Source organism: Squalius cephalus (assembly GCF_949319135.1).
Source record: "Squalius cephalus genome assembly, chromosome: 2".
Classification (NCBI taxonomy): domain Eukaryota; kingdom Metazoa; phylum Chordata; class Actinopteri; order Cypriniformes; family Leuciscidae; genus Squalius; species Squalius cephalus.
In genome coordinates, this window is record NC_137123.1 from 13,445,454 (window position 1) to 13,467,164 (window position 21,711).

The 21,711-nt window shown below is 38.9% G+C and overlaps 1 protein-coding gene across 3 annotated transcripts; it reads left to right on the forward strand.

Annotated features, from left to right (window-relative positions):
- The first annotated feature begins 1,624 nt into the window (after positions 1-1,624).
- dennd1c (DENN domain containing 1C) lies at positions 1,625-21,649 on the forward strand. Of its 3 annotated transcripts, none has more exons than XM_079852659.1 (23): positions 1,625-1,824; positions 2,804-2,868; positions 3,221-3,264; positions 4,304-4,353; positions 4,436-4,555; positions 4,827-4,896; positions 5,534-5,614; positions 5,697-5,771; positions 6,088-6,141; positions 6,272-6,382; positions 8,107-8,207; positions 8,666-8,711; positions 8,805-8,906; positions 8,984-9,109; positions 9,192-9,293; positions 13,761-13,851; positions 13,935-13,975; positions 14,233-14,283; positions 14,954-15,001; positions 15,111-15,230; positions 15,533-15,618; positions 18,155-18,365; positions 20,410-21,649. In XM_079852659.1, the coding sequence occupies exons 1-23, from the start codon at positions 1,808-1,810 to the stop codon at positions 21,199-21,201; spliced, it is 2,604 nt and encodes an 867-aa protein (XP_079708785.1). In that variant the 5' UTR covers positions 1,625-1,807; the 3' UTR covers positions 21,202-21,649. The 3 variants fall into 3 exon arrangements, with proteins under 3 accessions (XP_079708785.1, XP_079708786.1, XP_079708787.1); XM_079852660.1 differs by having other exon boundaries at positions 20,413-21,649; XM_079852661.1 differs by lacking the exon at positions 5,697-5,771.
- Positions 21,650-21,711: the final 62 nt, after the last annotated feature.

Here is a 21,711-nt window from a genome sequence, read left to right on the forward strand (position 1 = left end):
AAAAAAAAATAAAAAGGTCTAATGGGACAACATGATTTGTTGGAGGTTTGAAATGTGCGAATTTTAAACGCGATCAGTTACCACTCAAAGATTGCGAGCTGAGGTAAGAAGTAGCTAAACATTCAATATTTGACAACTTTGACGACAGAAATGTTAAATGACTGAAAGTTCTACCAAATGATTAAAAGTATTAGACATTTTTTGATCAAATTTAGCCGTTTTGCATTGGAAAACATAGCCTATTATTTACCTGATTCATTTGCAATTGAATGACGAGACAAGATGGCGTTAATAGACCCATTTCAGCATATTAGATTTAACGATTTATGGTTTCCACGAAATAAATATGGAAGGCTATTGTGAAAAAAAGGTTTAAAATAAGAAATAGTCACAATTACAAGAAACTGAGTCGCAATTAAAAATAAATAAAGTCACAATAAGCCTACATTTTTTTCTTTTTATTCAAAAATGGGCTTTTGTCCTATTTTACAGTACGTGTATTTACAGCGTAGGCTACCTAAGAAAGTACTGGTTAACAGGTGACTACTTGGGTTCAGGGTTAGTACCAAGACATTAACCAGTTATTGCAACCACTATATTAAGTACATAGTATACATGGGGAATAGGACTGTAAAAGAAAGTGTTACCAGTATTACTCCAAATCAAATTTTACTCTCCTTCAGTTCTTTACTGTTTCCAAAATCGAATTGTCTATGCTGTTCCTCCACTGAACACTAGAGGGAACCAGTGTGCAGTGCACTAGTAAACTGGTACCAAGAACTCGGATGTGACAATATTAGTCAACTGAGCCGTCAGAATAGTGTGTGTGTGTGTGTGTGAGAAAGTGTGTCTAAATAGGACAAAGTTACCTGTTTGCTCAGCACATCCATATTGATCACCCTTCCGTGTGTGTGTGTGTGTGTGTGTGTGTGTGTGTATGTGTGTGTGTGTGTGTGTGAGAGAGAGAGAGAGAGAGAGAGAGAGAGAGAGAGAGAGAGAGGGAGAGAGAGGAAGGGAGGGAGAGAGAGAGAGAGAGAGAGAGAGAGAGAGAGAGAGAGAGAGAGAGAGAGAGAGAGAGAGAGAGAGAGCAAACACATGAGAAGTGATGAGAGCAAAACAGCAGTGCCACAATAGAGGAAGTCCATGCATGTATTTCCTCTTCCATGTGTTTATGTTTTCAATCATCACTAGGTGAAAGTGTGAGTTTATCCTATATAAATGAACACACATTCACATTGGCATTCACATTATTAATAATATATATATATATATATATATATATATATATATATATATATATATATATATATATATATATATATATATATTATAAAGGTATAACAACAACACTATAAAATAAAACCACATAAAAAGCATTTAACATAATAAAAGTGCATAAAATGTTACATAAGTGAGCATTTTGAAATAGTCTAAGTAAAATGAATGGCTTTCTGACGGGATTCAACCTAAAGATGAGACTCGATCTACCAGAGGGCAAAATATTCTAGTTCTTATTGAGAATATGGGATTATAATATAGTGGATATTATAGTCAATAGACTGGCAGACTTCATGTAGGTCTCTCTCTCTCTCTCTCTCTCTCACACACACACACACACACACACACACAGAGAGATCAGGAAGTGCTGTCTTGAGTTGAGTGCTTGTCGGCGGAATTGGCTGTTTGATGTGAGGATGTGTGTGTGCAGAAGTGTGTGTGTGTCGATGCATGTTAATTAAGGATCTAATGACTTCGGTCCGCTGCCGGCCCTGAACACCCTGAATGGGCCCCGACACACGAGAGCATCATGGGCTCCAGGATAAAGTAAGATTCTCTCCGTTTGCCTCTCGATTTCTCTCTGTTTGCTCACATTGCGGTCTCCTGCTTACTTCCTCTTCCTCGCTCTGTCGTTCTCGGACGTGAGGCTTTCTATCACGACTCCGAGAATAAACTCTAACACCAGAGCAGGAGTCGAGATGAGATCTGCAGACGGAGAGTTCGGACAGGTGTCCTCCGGGATGCAGATGTTCATCAGCTCCCCATCCCTCATTTCATTTCATTTCAAGCTGCCTTGCGAAAAGAAAAGAAAAGAAAAGAAAAGAAAAGAAAAAATGCACAGCGACCTCAAAAACGCTTTAAGTCACACTAAAATATGTGTGAATGTCATTGCATTAGACAACACGATAAAAAGTATCTGTCTGTGCGCTGAAATGCTGAAGCGCCACTTTTCTTCATGGTTGCTGAAGTCTCACCGTGTCGGAAATCCGTTAGGTGTGTTTGCACTTTTCGGTGGACGTATTAAGTTTCGCACAGGTCTTGAAATTCACATGAACTATTATATTAATATCATCTCTATTATCTCAATCGCAAATGGACACTTTTCCTTCTCAGATTTTCCTAAAATTTTGCTCTGATCTGCCATTAAAAGTCGTACATAAAAATCTGAACATTTCTCAAATTGACTGATAGTTTTGTAATTAATGCAATGCCACAAACATGCTGTTAGGATCATTGCATCCGCATGAATGTGGTCAAGACCGGCCGAAATGTTCAGTCAGGAGTATTTTCTGTTGATGCGCCTCTACTAATTTAGCAGTCGACCACATCCTGCTCCTCGCCTCAAGCTTTATAATAAGAGTTTATGAGAAGAATTAACAGAAGATAACGATTCACTGCTGAGTCGTTGGTCATTCTCACAGCGTTTACGTTTCACGTCAGAACTGGAATGTTTTTTCTACTGTGATTTCAATGGTTGTTTTGTTATGATGACTATTTTTTTTCCTCATGGTTTTGTTGTTCTCAGAGAAAACCCTGATAAAACCTTCTACTGGTGCTTTCAAGCCTCATGTCCAATCGCCAGAGATAAAGGTGGGTATTACACACACACACACACGGACTAACTGATGCAATAAACACACACACACACGCACACAGAAGCCTGTCTTTTCTGAGAATGGCTCTTCCTGTCACATGACTGAACCAGAAAAACCACACACCCGGGCCTGATACACACTCGTCAGAGAGAGAAAAGCAGGGGAACTAGTTAGTATGCTGTCGTCCGCTAACAGGGTTAAAGAGACATGAGGTCTGGCTCAACTGGTCTGGTTACTCTGTGTGGGATAACTCTGACCTGACTTTAACCACATCCTCTAGTTGAGAAATGAACTGATGTGCCTGACCCGCGTGTGTGTGTGTGTGTGTTTTCTCTCTGTTTGAGTAGATCCTGGTGTGCTGTTTCAGTTCCCTGAAGACTTTAATGATGAGGTTAGTCCTCGGGATCACTGTGGTTCATTCCTTCCGGTTTTTATTTATTTATCTGGTCACACTTTAGATTAAGCTCCAATTCTCACTATTAACTATTGCTCTTGCTGCTTATTAACAGTTAGTAAGGTAGTTGTTAAGTTTAGGTATTGGGTGAGTTAAGGGATGTAGAATATGGTCATGCAGAATAAGGCATTAATATATTCTTTATAAGTACTAATAAACAGCTGATATCATAGTAATATGCATGCTAATGAGCAACTAGTTAATAGTGAGAATTGCACCCTAAACTAAAGTGTTACCATTTATTTTTATTAATTTATTTTATTTACATTAATATAACTGTTTAACTAGTATTCTTATTTTATTTACTTACCATTTATGTAATAGCAAAGTTTAAAATAAGGGAAAATTATATTATATAAAAAAAACACTGCATACAAAAATAAATGCATAAATAATAATAATGGGAAATATTAATAAATAACAAATACTGCATAAATAAAAAAAAATGCGTAAATAATGCAGAAATGCAGAAAAGAAAATGTAATAATATATTGTTCAGCTATATAATCAATTTTATAATTGATAAAATTTCAGAATTTACCCTATTTACTTCTTAAAACATCTTCCAAGTCTTATTTTTCATGATTCGGCTGATATATATTAATATTAATATGCATATATATATATATATATATATATATATATACAGAATATAAACAATATATACTTAGTAATTGTTTTAGCCTTTCTAAAACTGTAGACAACAGTGAAAAGTATTTTAACGACTATTAACATTAATATAATAGAGATTACACCAATAATGAAGATAGATTTTAAACTAAACAGGCCTTACCGGGTAATTTTACATTTAGCCTCCACGTCTGGTCCAAAAGTCTCCTCAGATCCACTGCAAACTCACATTCTGGCTTTAAACACCCACTTTTCATGATCCACTGCGGTCTCTGGATTCTTCCTGTTGAACTCAGGAATTGAGTGTGTAAAAGTGGCTGATAACACGTCTGCTGTTCTCACACAGGAGTCTCTGCAGTCCTTGCCTCGCTTCTGCTTCCCTTATGACATAGAGAGGTGAAAATCAGTCATTATCATTATTGAATATGCACACGCCAGTCTTTTACCTTTTGTGACGGATTGACCGTTGGATTGCCAGGGCGAAGGACACTGTTGCCGTGCAGCACTTCACCTTCGTCTTGACGGATCTGGAGGGATGTCAGCGCTTCGGCTTCTGCAGACTCACGTCCAGCTCTCAGACCTGCTTCTGCATCCTCAGGTCTCACACCCGCAAAACACACAGAAAAACAGATAGTTTCACTCGCGGTGCACATGATTGAGGAGTCATTCTCATCGATGAAGCCCCTTTTAATGATTAACAGTCTGATTCTCATGGCCGTTGGCTAAACACATTCACCTAGGCCAGTTTTCATGTCTCGTTAGACTCATTTATTTGCAATAAATGGTGAAGGTTAGAGTTATGATCTGCTTTAAGTTACTCATAAGTACATATAAAACAGACTTATCAGTGTGATTTCTCTCTCTCTCAGCTATTTGCCATGGTTTGAGGTCTTCTACAAGCTTCTGAATAACCTAGCTGACTACTCGACGAAAGGACAGGTGAGGTTTAAACGGCCTCCTGATGATCTACGTTTAAAAAAGTGGTTTATGGACTAAAAAGTTTGGAATAATTAAGTAGATCTTGATAAAGTCTCTTCTGCTCACCAAAGCTGCATTTATTTGATCAGAACTACAGTAAAACTCTAATTTTGTGAAGTATTATGTAGCTGTTAAGTAGCTGTTTTCTATGTAAATATTGTGTTAAAGTGTAAGTTATTTGTGATTAATAAATAATCAACCGTGATCAAAGCTGATTTTTTAGCATCATTACTCCAGTCTTCAGGGTCACGAGATCTTTCTGTAATAATATCCTGATTTGAAGCTCAATTATTATTGGTTTTAAATGCTTAATAATGGTATCAAAGGTTAAAACAGTTTTTGCTGCATAATATTTGTGTGGAAACCGATACTTTTTTTTTTTTTTTATCTGATACTTTTTTCTTGTCATTTTAAAATGAGAAAAATAGAAAACTTATTTTAAATGGTAATAATATTTCACAATATTACCGTTTTACTGTATTTTCAAATCAAATACATGCAGCTAACCTAAGTTTTTTCCAAACATTTTCCAAATGATTCCTAATTCTTGACCGTTAATGCATCTAAAGCCGTTTTGTTGATTTGCACACCCTGGCAGACCAATGAGATGAAAGAGCTGCTCTCGGTTCTCTACAAGCACCCCGTCCCACCGGCGAACGGCTCCATCACGCTGCAGATGGTAAGTGCCGATTGGCTGCTGGAAGTTCCGTTTATGACATCACGTGTGACATCACAATCAGGGTCGTTTGTTCTTCACTGAGGGAGGGAAGCTAATGATCGGAAGGAAGATGCCTGGCATCTGTGGACACGCCCCTAAAGGGGAGGAGTCAGAGGGGGTGAGTCCCTGATCCGCTGTACAGCGAGCCGACCGGACTAAACCTTCACTCCAGCGTCTAATAAATCCTAATGCATGCCGTAATACGGGATTGACCTAATCCAGCATCTGAAACTAACCAGGGAAAGGACCAATGCTTAACTAAAACACTAACTAGAACTCAAATTTATCACAAAATTAATCACAAAACCTTTGTTCATCTAACCTAAAACCCTTGAGGGAGACTAACTCGAAAGCCGAACGACTTTCATGTGGTAGCTGCTAACCAAACGTAATTTAGTTTGGCACTTTTGTGAAATATTGTTCCTCTGCATCAGATCCCGTACTTTATCGCGCCGGATCCCAAAGCCTTGCCCTCAATTCCAGAGAGTGTGAGTTTTCCCCCATCTTTTCTAATCTAAGATTTCAATAATGTGTGGTGTGATTTTAACTGCCTGGTCATTTCTTGGTTCTTATAAGCGCATGTGTGTGTGTGTGTGTGTGTGTGTGTGTGTGTATCAGAGGAACCTGACGGAGCTGGTGGTGGCGGTGGATGTGGGGAATCTCCTCCAGCTCTTCGCCAGCATGCTGTTCGAGAGACGGATCCTCATTTACTGCAGTAAACTCAGCACGGTGAGTTCAGTGGAGACGCTTTAGTGCCTTGATTCGCTTCGGCTGCTTAAACTTAACATGAAAACAGAAGAGCATGGCGCTAGCAACACCAAAAGTGCATCCCTATTCACATACTTGTGCACTATTGTATGCCGTTTTATAGAATAAATAGTGCGAGTTCACATTGAAAATTCCAAAAAGAAAAAGTGCACTTAAAATACCCGGATGATGCACTAAATTAACAGAAAAAGAGAAGTGTGGACTGTTGGACACTTCATGCACTCAACTGTAGCAGCTTTAATTACGTAGCAGAGGGGGAGGGGCATCAGACTTCGATGTTGATGACAAAATAACCTTATAAAATTCACACATTACACGGATGAGTACATAGTGCATGAGTACATAGAGTATATGTGCATAGTGTATAGTGTGTCATTTGGGACGCAACTCAAGGTCATGGGTTCAATTCCCAGGGAATGCATGTACTGAAATGCATAATTTGACTGCAATGTAATTCGCTTTTGGATATCAAAATGCATAAATATTAATGTGAAACAAAGGAATAGTTCACTGAAAAACATCCTTCACCCTCATGTTGTTTCAACCCGTATCCCCAGCTAACAGTAAATGGTCTTGTAACTTTGGCTAATGTTCTGGGGAAGGTTTTATCAAAGTTATGAACAAACTTTCTTCCAGTAACACATAGTCATAGAACATTTATTCAAAGTTGGCACAAAAATATTAGCACAAAAACATTATTTATCATGGATATTCGTAATAATCAATGTAACATTTAAAAAAAAAAAAAAAAAAAAAAAACTAAAATGTTTCAGAAAAAAGTTATATCAATGTAACATAAAAAAAAAAAAAAAATAACTACAATGTTTCAGAAAAAAGTTATATCAATATCCATGATAAATAATGTTTTTGTTTCAGAACATTCTGAGAACATTCATATATTCTAATTTTAGAATATATTTTAGAATTCACATTCTATAATGTTTGCACAATGGAATGTTCTCGTAATGTTTGAATAACCAATAGTTTTTTTTAAACATTTAATAAAAAACTAGATTTTTTGAAAGTTGAGGGAACATTCAAAAACAATGTTTTCATAACTTAAGAATGTTAGGAAAACAAACATTCATTGAACTCATATTTGTTTGCTGGAACGCTGTTATTTCCACGGAACACAAAACAAGAATTTCAAAGAATTTTAATGCGACTCTTTTCTCAGTGACAGATTAAAACTGATTTAAATAACAACTAACAATAAACAAAAGTAGTCCATGCATCCTGTCCACTATTTCATGTGCATTATGCTATAAAAGTCATCTTCCACAGATTATGTCAGATTGCTTGATTACCATTTGGGAATCTGATTCCTGATTTTCACTTTGGTGCAGCTTTCTACATATCATCCCTACAAACTGTAAAATGGTCAAATGGACTTGGTTCCTCATGAGAAACCCAAGTGCAAAAACGCCTTAACACCTAACCAGGCGTGACACAAAGAATCTACACACACATACAAAAATCTCAGTTTTTGTCCCAACCAGCTGCAGCATATTGTTTGGTTTCTATTTATATTCCAAAAACCAATCAAACATCTTCAGATTGCCTGAGAATGTTATTTCTTTCATTTAAGGCAGAAAAGTCACTTGATGCTAGACACTTATTGTGTTGGATCTAGTCAGGACACGCCTTCATTAAACATTAAAACTAAAACTTTTGTGTGTGTTCAGCTCACGGCCTGCATTCACGCGTGTAACGGGATGCTCTTCCCCATGTACTGGCAGCACATCTTCATTCCAGTGCTGCCACCTCATCTGCTGGACTACTGCTGGTATGAGACACACACACACACACACACACACACACACACACACACACACACTAACCCCTAAACCTACCCATCACACAAAACTTTCTGCACTTTTACATTTTCAAAAAAAATAATTCTGTATGATTTATAAGCTTGTTGACCTCATTTTAGGCCCCATGAGTCTGTGTGCATCCAGGTTCCCCACCGGGATAGAAAAACATGTACACACACACACACACACACACACACACACACACACACACACACACAACCATCAAATCAAAATGTATTTATATAGCACATTTAAAAGAAACTGAATTTGAGTGCTGCACATTAAAAAACAAACAAAAACAAAAAAGAGAAGGAAGCAGTGTTTGTCAACCAGGGGGCCTCAGTATAATATACTGCCTATAATATCAATATTAACTAATAATAGTACCACATCCTCCACCTAATTCTACCTCACCTTCGTTTTTCAGCGCACCGATGCCGTACCTCATTGGAATCCACTCCAGCCTGGCGGAGGTATGACGATTCCCTCATTCATCGTCTTCTCTCACAGTCTGTGTCGCATAAACACTCACATTACGGTTCCTTCTGTGTGTTTCGGTGCGGCAGAGAGTCAAGAGTCGAGCTCTGGAGGACGTGGTCATACTGAACGTTGACACCAACACACTGGAGTCGCCCCACGAGGACCTGAAGAAGATCCCGGCCGACGTGGTGAGACTCGTTTGCTCGTGCTCGCGGGCCTCTGACGCGCAGCGGCTGAAGGTTTACAGCAAACACTGTTTCTGCAGGTGGCGGGACTGAAGGTCAGGCTGAAGAGACAGGCGGCGTCGGCGGGGTCAGGGGTCGCGCACGCGTTCCTCCGCGCGCAGGCTCTGCTGTTCGGCGGATACAGGGATGCCTTACAGTCGCCTGCCGTGAGTGACGCTCGTTTACATAAACATTAGCATCAGGTTTATAAATGCTCTCTTCAATGCTCCTCTCTCTCTTACTTTGAAGGAAGGGCCGGTTGTGTTCTGCAATGAGTCGTTTCTGAGTCATAAGTCTCAAAGCATGCGGGAGTTTTTGGAGAGCGCGGTTCACCTGCAGTGTTTTAAAGAGGTAACTGTTAACTCACACATCCACAATGTCAAGTCAAGTCACCTTCATTTATATAGCGCTTTTAACAATATAGATTGTTTCAAAGCTGCTTTACAGTGATAATAGGAAAATAAAGTAACAGAGAGTGTTTTGGCTTTACAGCAGCTCTAGAATAAAGTTATTGTCCAGCTAAAGTTAGTGTTTGATTGATTCACTTCTGTTGCAAAGATCATTAGTTATTAATAGGGCTGTCAAACTATTAATCGCGATTAATCGCATCCAAAATAAAAGTTTGTTTTTACATAATACATGTGTGTGTACGGTGTATAATTATTTTCTATATATACACACACATGCATGTATATATTTAAGAAATATTTGCATGTATATACTGTGTATATATATTTATATTACAGTGCGTGCAGAATTATTAGGCACGTTGATTTTCTGATCATATTTTATTCCCAGGAATATTTTGCCAATTCCAAACCATATTAATCTTAATAACTACTATTAATTTTGTATTTAATCATTTTTAAGTGATATATAATTGTTCATGAAGGCTGGAAATGAAAAATACCTTATTTTCAGGTGTGCAGAATTATTAGGCAAGTTTTCTTTTACAGATAAAATAAGCCAAAAATGAGATTTAACTCAGACTGAAAAGTCAAAAATTATTAAATCCCCATAAGAACAATGCAATATTAATGTAATACTAAAGATTGCAGTTAAGGCATGACCATTGGACAGTGAAATGCTCATTGGGTCAGCAGGGTCAGACAAAAACAGGTAGAGAAGAAAAGACACATATTAACTGCAAAATAATGAAGAATTATGGTGAAGAATTAAGTGTGAACCCATCAGGAACCCTTTAGTCTCCAGCACCACCATTTTCCAGAACTGCAACCTACATGGAGTCTCCAGAAGAGCAAGGTGTCAGGATCTCAGAGACTTGGGTTAGGTAAAGAATCCTAAAAAATGACCCCCTCTTAATAAGAATCACAAGCTGAAGTGTTGTGAAATACATGAAGACTGTTTTTTTATAGGCTTTATAGACGGACAGATTGAGAGTGACTCTTGAAGGACCAGCACCATAGCCTCTTCTACCACTATTTGAAGAATTCATCTTCTAGAATACGTTTTAATAAGTTTTGGGAGTTCATTTTTAGTCCATCTCTGCAAAACGGACTTCAGGGTAGGAGATGGACTAAAAATAAACTCACAAAACTTATTAAAACGTATTCTGGAAGATGAATTCTTCAAACAGTGGTAGAAGAGGATGTGGTGCTGGTCCTTCAAGAGTCACTCTCAATCTGTCTGTCTATAAAGCCTATAAAAAAACAGTCTTCATGTATTTCACAACACTTCAGCTTGTGATTCTTATTAAGAGGGGGTCATTTTTTAGGATTCTTAACCCAACCCAAGTCTCTGAGATCCTGACACCTTGCTCTTCTGGAGACTCCAGGTAGGTTGCAGCTCTGGAAAATGGTGGTGCTGAAGACTAAAGGGTTCCTGATGGTTTCACACTTAATTCTTCACCATAATTCTTCATTATTTTGCAGTTAATATGTGTCTTTTCTTCTCTACCTGTTTTTGTCTGACCCTGCTGACCCAATGAGCATTTCACTGTCCAATGGTCATGCCTTAACTGCAATCTTTAGTATTACATTAGTATTGTATCCTTCTCATGGGGATTTAATAATTTTTAAGATTAATATGGTTTGGAATTGGCAAAATGTTCCTGGAAATAAAATATGATCAGAAAATCAACGTGCCTAATAATTCTGCACGCACTGTATATAATTTATATTATATATAAATATTTTATATATAAATAACACATTTTCTTAAATATATATATGCGTGTGTGTATTTATATATAGAAAATAATTATACTCCGTACACAGACATAAATTATGTAAACACAAACTTTTATTTTGGATGCGATTAATCGTTTGACAGCCCTAGTTATTAACTTAGGGTCCGCTAACACGACACCGTTCTAACTGAAAACAGAAAACTTTTAATGTGTTCTGGCCGTTCATTTGCACGACAACAGTGTTTGGTTGCTCGAGAACGCAAACTTTTAAATAGTTTACAAGGTGAAAAACGTTATCATCTCCGTGTAAACTTCAAAAATGTGAATCTGTGAAAATGGTGATGGCGCGCACATGCGTATTATGTGTTTAGTCTATAGGTATGCGCAATGTCAGGAATTATCTTAAGGCAAGACACTACAGGCAAAACCATTGTTTTTTTTCATGCACTGGTCAAATTTGAGGGCTATTTTGCTTCCATAATGTGTTTTCTTTCATACTAGTGGAACGAAAACATCCAAAAATACACATTTAAGTGTTTTAAATTAAATTTTGTTGCACTTTATCTATTTACATCTATATATTTAAAGTGCAATACGTATCGTTAAAGGCTAAAAACTCAAATTAAAACTAAAATTAGAATTAAAGTGCCCCCATAATGCTTTTTTCATACAGTGAGTAATTCAGTGGTTTGTGGATGTAAAAGGACTCAAAGATTAAAAGTTTCAAAGATCAATGGAGTTATTTCCTCCTGAATGAAATAAGTGATTCTGAACAACCTGAAATGAGTCTTCAGTAATTCAAGTCTTACTTGCTGCTCAAGCCTACGTAAGTTTGCATCATGCCAGCCAATGGTCTCGATTGGCTGCCCGCGAAACACTGTCTACTTTGACCCTCAAAAACACTCAGTTGTAGCTGAGACTGAAAGAGTTTGGTTCGTCTTGTTGACATGTTTAGAAGACACTGTTTTTAGCTGCCAAAGCAAATCCAATTTGACACTTCCAGGATGAGACGGATACAGTAAAACCGACGCCAACGTCAAGTGCTGAGGAAGATCTGGAGCTGAAATTTAGAAATAGTAATGGCCGTTTGGTTTCCAATATGCGCTGTAAGCGGTCGACCAATCACAACAGACTGGGTCATCTGACCAATCAGAGCAGAGTAGACCAATCACAACAGACTGGGGTCATCTGACGAATCAGAGCCGAGTAGACCAATCACAACAGACTGGGTCATCTGACCAATCAGAGCAGAGTAGACCAATCACAACAGACTGGGTCATCTGACCAATCAGAGCAGAGTAGACCAATCACAACAGACTGAGACATCTGACCAATCAGAGCAGAGTAGACCAATCACAACAGACTGGGTCATCTGACCAATCAGAGCAGAGTAGACCAATCACAAAAGGGCTGCGTTCAGCCCCGACAAATCGTTGCACAACGTTTTTTAAACAGAAACGGTGATGCGTTGAACACACTGTTCTGATGACGCAAGAGTTGCAACTATGGCAGCTGAGAAGGCCATTCTTTGTGTTCTTTGTGAAGAATTTTCGGAGCCTGATGAAGTCGGTATAAATATGTGTTTAATACTACAAAATATGCCCGATGTTACAGTTACTGCACTTGCCGCCCAGAACAAAAGAGAACATCCCAATCGAGTGAAGGGATTGCTGAAACTGAAACTGAAGCACACATCTTACCTAATTCAGACTAAACACATCTATTTAGCCTCACTCTGACTTTATTTGTAGTTCATACTGTTTTAATACCCTGTATTTTATTTCTCATTTTTAGGAAAAGCACTTAATTACCATTGTTTATTTCTATACCAAATGTCATACACTTGCAATGAAGCTAAAAATATAAACAACTACATCATTATGTTGATATCCTATATTTTTACAATAAAACTTACGACAAACATGTCTTCTAATATCCTCAGTTGTTGCGTATACCGAGCTGCATCGAACACATTTGTAAATTACTTTCCTTGAACCCATTGTGCGAGTTCACTTTAATACCGCGTGCTTTATATACATGTTGCTGCTGATTGGACTGCAGTTCTGACACACCCACCAAACAAGAGAAAACGTATCTCAAACCCTGTTGCACACCGGTGCACGCCGTTTCCAGGAAACATGACGTTCAACCCGGAAACCGTAGCAAAACGTTGCGCACCGTTTTGAACTTGAACGTGCCCCAGACTGGGCCATCTGACCAATCAGAGCAGAGTAGACCAATCATAAAGCGAAAAATAACTTGTGAATCATCTGGGGAAGTATGGTGATGTCAGTTAGTTAAAATGCAGTAAAAAGGATGAATTCAACCAAGAATATTTTACTCACCCTTATACCGATCCAAATACACTTTCTTTATTTTTCTTTCTTTCAAGTTTTGAAGAAATGTTCAAGCTGCTCTTTTGCGTTGAGCTGCAAAAAGATGCACCATAAAACCTTTAAAAATGTAGCCAAATGTTATATTTAAAGTTTTCTGAAGTCATACAAAATAGCTTGGCAACTTGTGCAACATCATTTTCTAACTTGATGTGAAATTAAATGTGTACTTTACAATGGAGGGCCAGATTATAAAAGATATTTAAACAGACTTAAATGCGTAACCAATGACATGACTGCATATTATCTTCCATTATAATCTCATGTTGTTCTCAGTTTATTGACGGCCGGCTGGAAATGCTGAACCAGGGTAAAGAGCCGGATGATGCGTTTGAGGACGAGGTGCTTCAGTGCGGAGCTTCATCAGGTGTGTATTTACATCCATCAGAGAATCAGGTTCGTTTATTTGGGTGCTCATTTTAACATCCTTCTGCTCCCCATTCCTCTCAGGAGCCTCTAAACTGCGTCGGCAATGGGTGGGAAATTTAAAGGTACGTTTTACTCAGACAGTAACTATAAACAAGATGTGACTCTGGCAGACTACCATACTACTACCATACCACTCTTACTAGATCTGCAGTGTGTATACAAGGCACACTATGGGAGTTTTCAGTATGCACAGAATATCTACATGATAAATTGAAATTTAAAAAAAAAATATCTAGGACAGTAATGTACAAGAAGAATGGACTGTCAAAAGCTGCTTTTACACAAAATTGGATTAAAAAAAAAAAAAATCTCTTAACAGAAAGGGGGAGGAGCCCTGATTGTGACATGGAAGTCTACAGCTAACAAAGCAGTGAGTAAACACTGTATGTAGTATGTACATTACTATTTAAAGGTTTGGGGTTGGTAAGATTTTTAATGTTTTTGAAAGAAGTCTCTTATTCTCACCAAGGCTGCATTTATTTGATGAAAAATGCAGTAAAAACAGTAATATTCTAAAATATTATTGCAATTTAAAATAGCTGTTTTCTATGCGAATATATGTTCAAATGTAATTTATTCCTGTGATCAAAGCATTCAGCATCATTACTTCAGTCTTCAGTGTCACATGATCCTTCAGAAATCATTCTAATATGATGATTTGATGCTCAAGAAACATTTCCAAATATTATCAATGTTGAAAACAGTTGTGTAATTTTTTTTTTTTTCAGGATTCTTTGATGAATAGAAAGTTCAAAAGAACATTCATTTAATTAATATAGAAATCTTCTGTAGCATTATAAATGTCTGTACGGTCACTTTCAATCAACGTAATGCATCTTTGCTGAATGAAAGAAGTCATTTCTTTCAAAAAAATTAAATGTACTGACCCAAAACTTTTGAAGGGTAATGTAATTGTTATTTTCTAAATTTATAATGTGCTGTTGTGCATGATTAAATATTGCATATCCTCCACCAATAAAAGTTTCCATATTTGTCGTACATGTACATGCATGACGTAAATCTGTTAATCTCTTACTCAGAGCAAATATCAAAGCAAATTTGGGCTGAAAAACCTCCTGACATCAAAGGTGAGTTTATATTCTGTAAATTGCATGTGGTTCCTCTTTGAGCACAAAATAAGCAAGTTAATTCACATCTGTGTGTGTTTACGTTGGACCTTTGGATTTCCCCTCTCAGGATCAGACAGAATCCAGCATGCTACAGAGAGGCGGGTCTGTGTGTGGACCGCACACGTATCGCCTCATCCAATCGGATTGCCTTCAGAACCGTCTACCAATCACACAGCACTTTGGCAGGGTGAGTGACACCTGAAAGCACATGCCTACCTATTTTTTTACAGTCTATGATGCCTACATACATTAATATTATATATAAAAAAACATGGTTACATACATTGCTATTATTTAAAAATCAGTGCATATTTTTATTTTATTTTATTTTATTGCATCAAAGGCAGCAACTTGGGAAATATCTTCTAATTCACCCAAGTGTGAAATCTGTAGCAGTTTGGCTCCACCTTGTGTTCATCAACAGTGCATGCACTTTTCTTTCTAAATATGCTGTTTCCCCCCCCCTACACTTTCTATGCTGTTTTTCAGTCTCGCCCACGACGGCCGGCACGCAAACACCCCAGCAACCAGAACACAGATGAACAGACAGAGGACGACAACACCTATGAGGACAGGTGAGAGGAGAGGAAACACATGCATGAAAGCTTTGCCGCTTAAAGGGATTGTTCACTCAAAAATGAAAATTACCCCATGATTTACTCACCCTCAAGTCATCCTAGGTGTATATGACATTCTTCTTTCAGACAAATACAATCAGAGTTATATTTAAAAAAAAAAAAAAAGTCCTTTCTCTTACAAGCTTTATAATGGCAGTGAATGGCCGTTTGCGTTTTCTGGTTCTGTGAAAGGCCATAAAAGTGCATCTATGCATGATAAAAGTGCTCCACATGGGTTTTGGGTGTTAATAAAGGCCTTCTGAAGCAAAGCCATGCATTTGTGTAAAACTTTATTGTAACGGGGTTTGTTGGTACGGGAAGAAGGAGGCGGGAACCGGCGAACATTCAACATATTTTAATAAATAAATCCACAAATACAAAAATGAAAGTAAAAGCCAGCAGCCCCTCACGGACGACTGCTGGCAACACAAACAGAAACAAAACATGAACTAAAACACAGGCCTGTCCTCTCTCGCTCTTCACTGTCGTCGCTCCTCCTTTATGCCTCCGCTCCTCCGTGAGAGATGCGAGACCGGTGCGTCTCACAGGTGTAGCTCATCACAATTACGCCACCGATCTCGCGCCGTCCTCCCACGGCCCTCGACCTCGTCCTGCTCGCCACATACCCCCATCGCCCCTCGCAGGCCGGGGGGTACCACCGAGGCTGCGCCTACTCCCCCTCCCCCCCTCCCCGGGGGGACCGATCACGGCGGCTGCGGTACCTGGGGGTATGGACAGACGAGGCGAGAGTACAGGAGACGGAAGCATGAGGAGCGACAGAGACGAGAGAGGGGAGAGAGGAAAAAAAAAAAAAAAAAATTCTTGATCCGGTTCCCGGACACACTGCCGCTCGGTCCTCAACCAGCTGAGAGTCACTCGCGGTGCCATGCGATGGTACTGGACATCCGTTGGGGGACGGCTCGACGCTCCTCCGCCTCCTGGCGGACGGCGATGGCTCCTCCGGTCGAGGGCAGCCGGCAGCGAGCCTCCCGTTCCCTGCTCCGCCCCCATCATGGCCGATGGCAACAGGCTCCGGCCCACGGCGAACGGGAGCGACTCCTCCGCTCCCTCTCGGACGGCAGCCACCCCTCCTCGACCCAGGAGCACGGCAGCGAGCTCTCCGTCCCACCTGATCTTCTTTCGATCCAGCACCATCGCCTCGGGCAGCAATCGGCGGCCGACGCTCCCTCGTGCTGCCCGACCTCCTCAGCACCGCGATTCCTCCCAGCAGCGAGGGCTCTCCGACAGCGTGTCCCTCCCTCTTCCCGGGTTTCGGCACCAATGTAACGGGGTTTGTTGGTACGGGAAGAAGGAGGCGGGAACCGGCGAACATTCAACATATTTTAATAAATAAATCCACAAATACAAAAATGAAAGTAAAAGCCAGCAGCCCCTCACGGACGACTGCTGGCAACACAAACAGAAACAAAACATGAACTAAAACACAGGCCTGTCCTCTCTCGCTCTTCACTGTCGTCGCTCCTCCTTTATGCCTCCGCTCCTCCGTGAGAGATGCGAGACCGGTGCGTCTCACAGGTGTAGCTCATCACAATTACGCCACCGATCTCGCGCCGTCCTCCCACGGCCCTCGACCTCGTCCTGCTCGCCACATTTATAAAGTAAAATAACTAGCTTCCGGCCAAACAAACATACTGATTCCACTTACGCCTAAAGCACAACTTGCGCAACTTGTGATGTCAGAAGTAGCGTAGTGTGTTATGGCGAATATCAGCAGGATGTCGCATTACTCGCATAAGTTGCGCTTAGACTTAAGTCGAACCCGTATGTTCGTTTGGCCGGAAGCTAGTTATTTTACTTTATAAAGTTTTAAATATGGATATTTTTCCTTACACAAACGCATGATGCCATACAAAGAACCCGTTATATAAAGAACCTGTTAAGCCCAGTATGGTTCTTCAGTGGTCGAGGTGCTACATGTATATAGTACCACTGCCATACAAAGAACCCGTTAAGCCCCTGTATAATTCTTTAAAGGTTCTCTAACTCTTTATTAGTCTCTTAGTGTAGTTGGGGAAATTTATGTAAATGCATGGCAGCACATGGTGCCCAACAATTACCATAAATGAAATAACGGTTAAAGATAGTTTAAACAGAAACTGGCAGAAGCGTCTGCCAAACAAAAACAAAAATTAAGGTAAAATATCACAATTTACATCATACCTTTTTTAAACAATGTTTTACAAAAACCAGTTACTTTACAAGATATTTCTGGATCAATTTTGTGAAACACTCTCTGTAAACCTCTAATGTAACTATCACTGCATCAGCAACTACACCGTTAATGCCTTTAAGATGCACTTTGATGGACTTCAAAACAGTTCATTCACTGCCATTATAAAGCTTGGAAGAGCCAGGACATTTTTTTATGTAACTCTGTATTCGTCTGAAAGAAGAATGTCATACACACCTAGGAATGCTTGAGATAGAGTAAATCATGGGCTAATTTTCATTTTTGGGTGATCTGCCTTTGCAGTGTAACAGAAAGTGCTGAGCAGTGTTCTGGCACCAGCGACTTACAGGATGATGAGGATGAGCTTTCCCTCATGGCTGACCCGGAGGAGATGGACCTGCTCGGGGAGATCTTCGACACCCTGAGCGCTCAGAGCTCCAGAGAGCCGGGTTTACTGTACGGCACACGCAGCCTCGACCTCTTCAGCTCCGACAGCAGCGACTTCATCAGACATGTAAGGCCGGGATCCTCTCACTCTTGTCTCACATATTCCTTGTAAACGGTGCTGGACGGGGCATCTATCAACCTGCAACAAACACGGCACATTACAGTCTTGGTTTATGAGAGCACATTTTACAGTCTTTATCCCATAACCAGACAGTCAGAAGGTATTTAACCCTATATGTTATGCAGCATATGTTGTAGTGGAATATTTTTCCCATGCTTTTTATGACATAAAATAGCTTTAATAAAAAAAAATAAAAAAAAAAACTGTAAAGGAATTAGGGAATTGTTGTCATTTAGCGTGCCTGTACCACAATGGAAAATGTTTTTTTTTTCTGTAAAATGATCCATTTCTGCTTGATTTAACATTTCTTTAATTTTAAATGATGCACTTTTACATTTTGGTCTCCAACAAACTAAAATTGAGCGAATCACTATCATATGTTCCTTGATATTACACTTAAAAGAAGATTTTTTTTTTTTTTACTTAAACTTTAACATTAAAATAAATGGAAAACTATAGTATACCAATTATATTAAAATAACACTGGAACATTTAACAGCAACATTTAACCTCTTAAGTGTCACCGGCCCACCGGTGGGCCCAAAATCATTACATATTTAAAACAGTAATATCCTATAATAAACATAAACTAATCTTGACAAACTATATATCATTTGAAAGCTTACAAACTCTAGTTTTCATATTTGGTGAATGATTTCCAAAATAAATTAGAGAGGAGCTGTAATTTATCAATTTGCAACAAGAATATTTTCATATTTATAAGGCGTGTTCAGACCTTTATTTTGAAATAGCAATGAACATGAAAAATCATGAAAGAATGGATGAAACCTCAGTTTGTTTTCATGCCAAGAGTTCAAAAGATATCATCCATTCAATTATTTTAGAAAAAAATATATTAATATGTTTTTAATAACACATATGGAAATGAAGGCGCCCTTATATGGGCAGTAATGGAGTCTGGTTGTCACCTAGTGAAAATGTTTGGTACTGCGCCCAAACAAAATCTCACTGAAAGCTCATTTTTTGAGATATCAACCTAAAATTTGAAACACAACTTATTCAGATTTTTGGCTTTGATTTTCTAGCAGTTTTAGAGTCGGCCAGGTTTTAAAAATATATATTTTATATAAAATATGAATAATTAAATTTTTTAAATTGTACATTTTCATAAACACAAACTTATATAACTTTTTTTTGTTTCACTTTCTTAATTTATTTCACTTCAACAAAAATCTGCCAAATGTCTTCTTTAAAACAAGACCAATTTTACGTCTATACTCCAAAGCATTCTTTAATTACAACCATTTAAATTCGAAATGTGCATTTTCATGTATATTTAAAAAAAGGGGGGTGACACTTAAAGGGTTAATTATCTTATTTTAAGATGCATAAAAAAAAGAAGGTTTAATTGTTTAATTAGCGCAATTTATGGAGTACTTTAGCATGCGATTCATCTGGGTTGCCAGGTTTGCGTAACAAAACCAGCCCAATTGCTATTCAAAACCCGCTCGATCACAGCCAAAACGAGCCCAATCGTGTTATGGGGGGTAAAAATAGAGTTTTTTTTCAACTAAAAAAACGACCCACGACAACAGTGTAAAAGCAGACCAATTCTAGGCAACACTGGATTTCGTCTCTAAGTCATGTAGCTTAAATACGGGGTCATTTAAAGACTGATCTTTTATTCACAACAATGCATTATGTTGTAGTTTTTTTCCTGAAAGGTTGGAAAGTGAAGAAAAACAACATGGCTACACCGTACCATAAAGGGTTAAATATTTAATGACTAAAATGCATAGTAATCATTTAAAACATAAGATGAACAGGTAAAACAAAGTGGCTTTGCAGCGTGAAAACAACAAACAAGAAATGCTCCTCAAATTAAGTGATGTGTTACCCGACTGCTGTTTCGTTGAAAACTTGAAACAGACGAACAGACCCGTCCGCTCAAACATCGGGAACCTGTTGGTGGAAAAGGAGAAGCAGATACACTTGTCCACACACTCTCACCATTTAATTTCTCTTTCAGAAGAGTAACACCACACCAAGTCAGGAGAGTCTCAGCCAGTCTTTTGGAAACAGCGGAAGTCTTATGAGCTGGGAGGAGGAGGAGCCTGGCGGGGAGAGGGAGGAGTCTGATGCCATGACTGACAGGCCTGAAAATGAGCTTAACGAATTAGAGAAGGACTTGAGCGAGTTAGAGGAAAGTCTGTGTTCAGATCTACAAAGTTTAGAAGATGCTTCTCTGGTTCCTGAAGTGGTTTCTCAAGAGGTGCAAGAGGATCAATGTTCGAAAAAAGATGGACAAATGAATGGAACAATGGAGGAAAGCTTGGATACCGAGACAATAGTTGAAGAGAAAACAGAGACAATGGAGGAAAGCTTGCGTACCGAGACAATAGTTGAAGAGAGGACAGAGACACAACCTGACAAAGAAGAGGAACATCAGATAGAGCACAAGATGACCAATGACTTGGGGTCAAGTGGACCTGCAAATGGAGGAATCGCCTCCACTGTCGTCCTCAACGTAGAGATAGACAAAGAAGAAGAGCCAGAGGAGAAAAGTGTTGAACCTTCGTCACCGAAAGTCTCGTCTACCGTAGCTCTGTTACGGTCTAGGTCCTTGACTGACTCTTCTGCTTCCCAAGGAAGGGAAATCTTCATGAAAACGCCCATCAGAACCTTCAAAATCAATGTGGGGTCAAAGGCAGGTGTGCAAACTGAAGAACAAAGTACAAAATCACCCGTTACATCAACGCCAGAAGAGCAAGAGCAGGCTCCCGTTAAGGTCTCCGAGCTGAAGAAGAGATTCGAACATTAGAGCATCATAAATCAAGTGTATCGGAGTAAAACAATACAAAAAATGACTTTTTCAGATTTCGAGTCAACATGAAAAAACACTTGCAACACATTTAGATTTTTGCAAAGCAACATTTCTGAGTCAAACAAGATCAAATTGATTTTATGCACTGGGTTTTGATTGGATTGTGAAAAGTTGGCTTTCTATACTAGACTCTGAGGTTGTGGAAGGACACTCACCTCATGAAACGCCTCATGTACCTGTTGGTTGAAACTTGAGCTTAAGGTTATTACATTTTGGTTAAGGACTTTTTTTCCCCCTTTGGAATAATGTAAACCGATGAATCGTTCAGAGTAAGACCAGAAACTTGCATTAAATTGGGATTTTTAATTATTAACTTTAAAAAAGTACCCACTTATGTCATCAATGCCAGTTCTGACAAATAAAGCAAGTCCAACCCCTTTCATCCAAATATTTTATCTAATCATTTGTTATCAGCTTATCAGAGAGCAAACATTGACAGAAACGGTC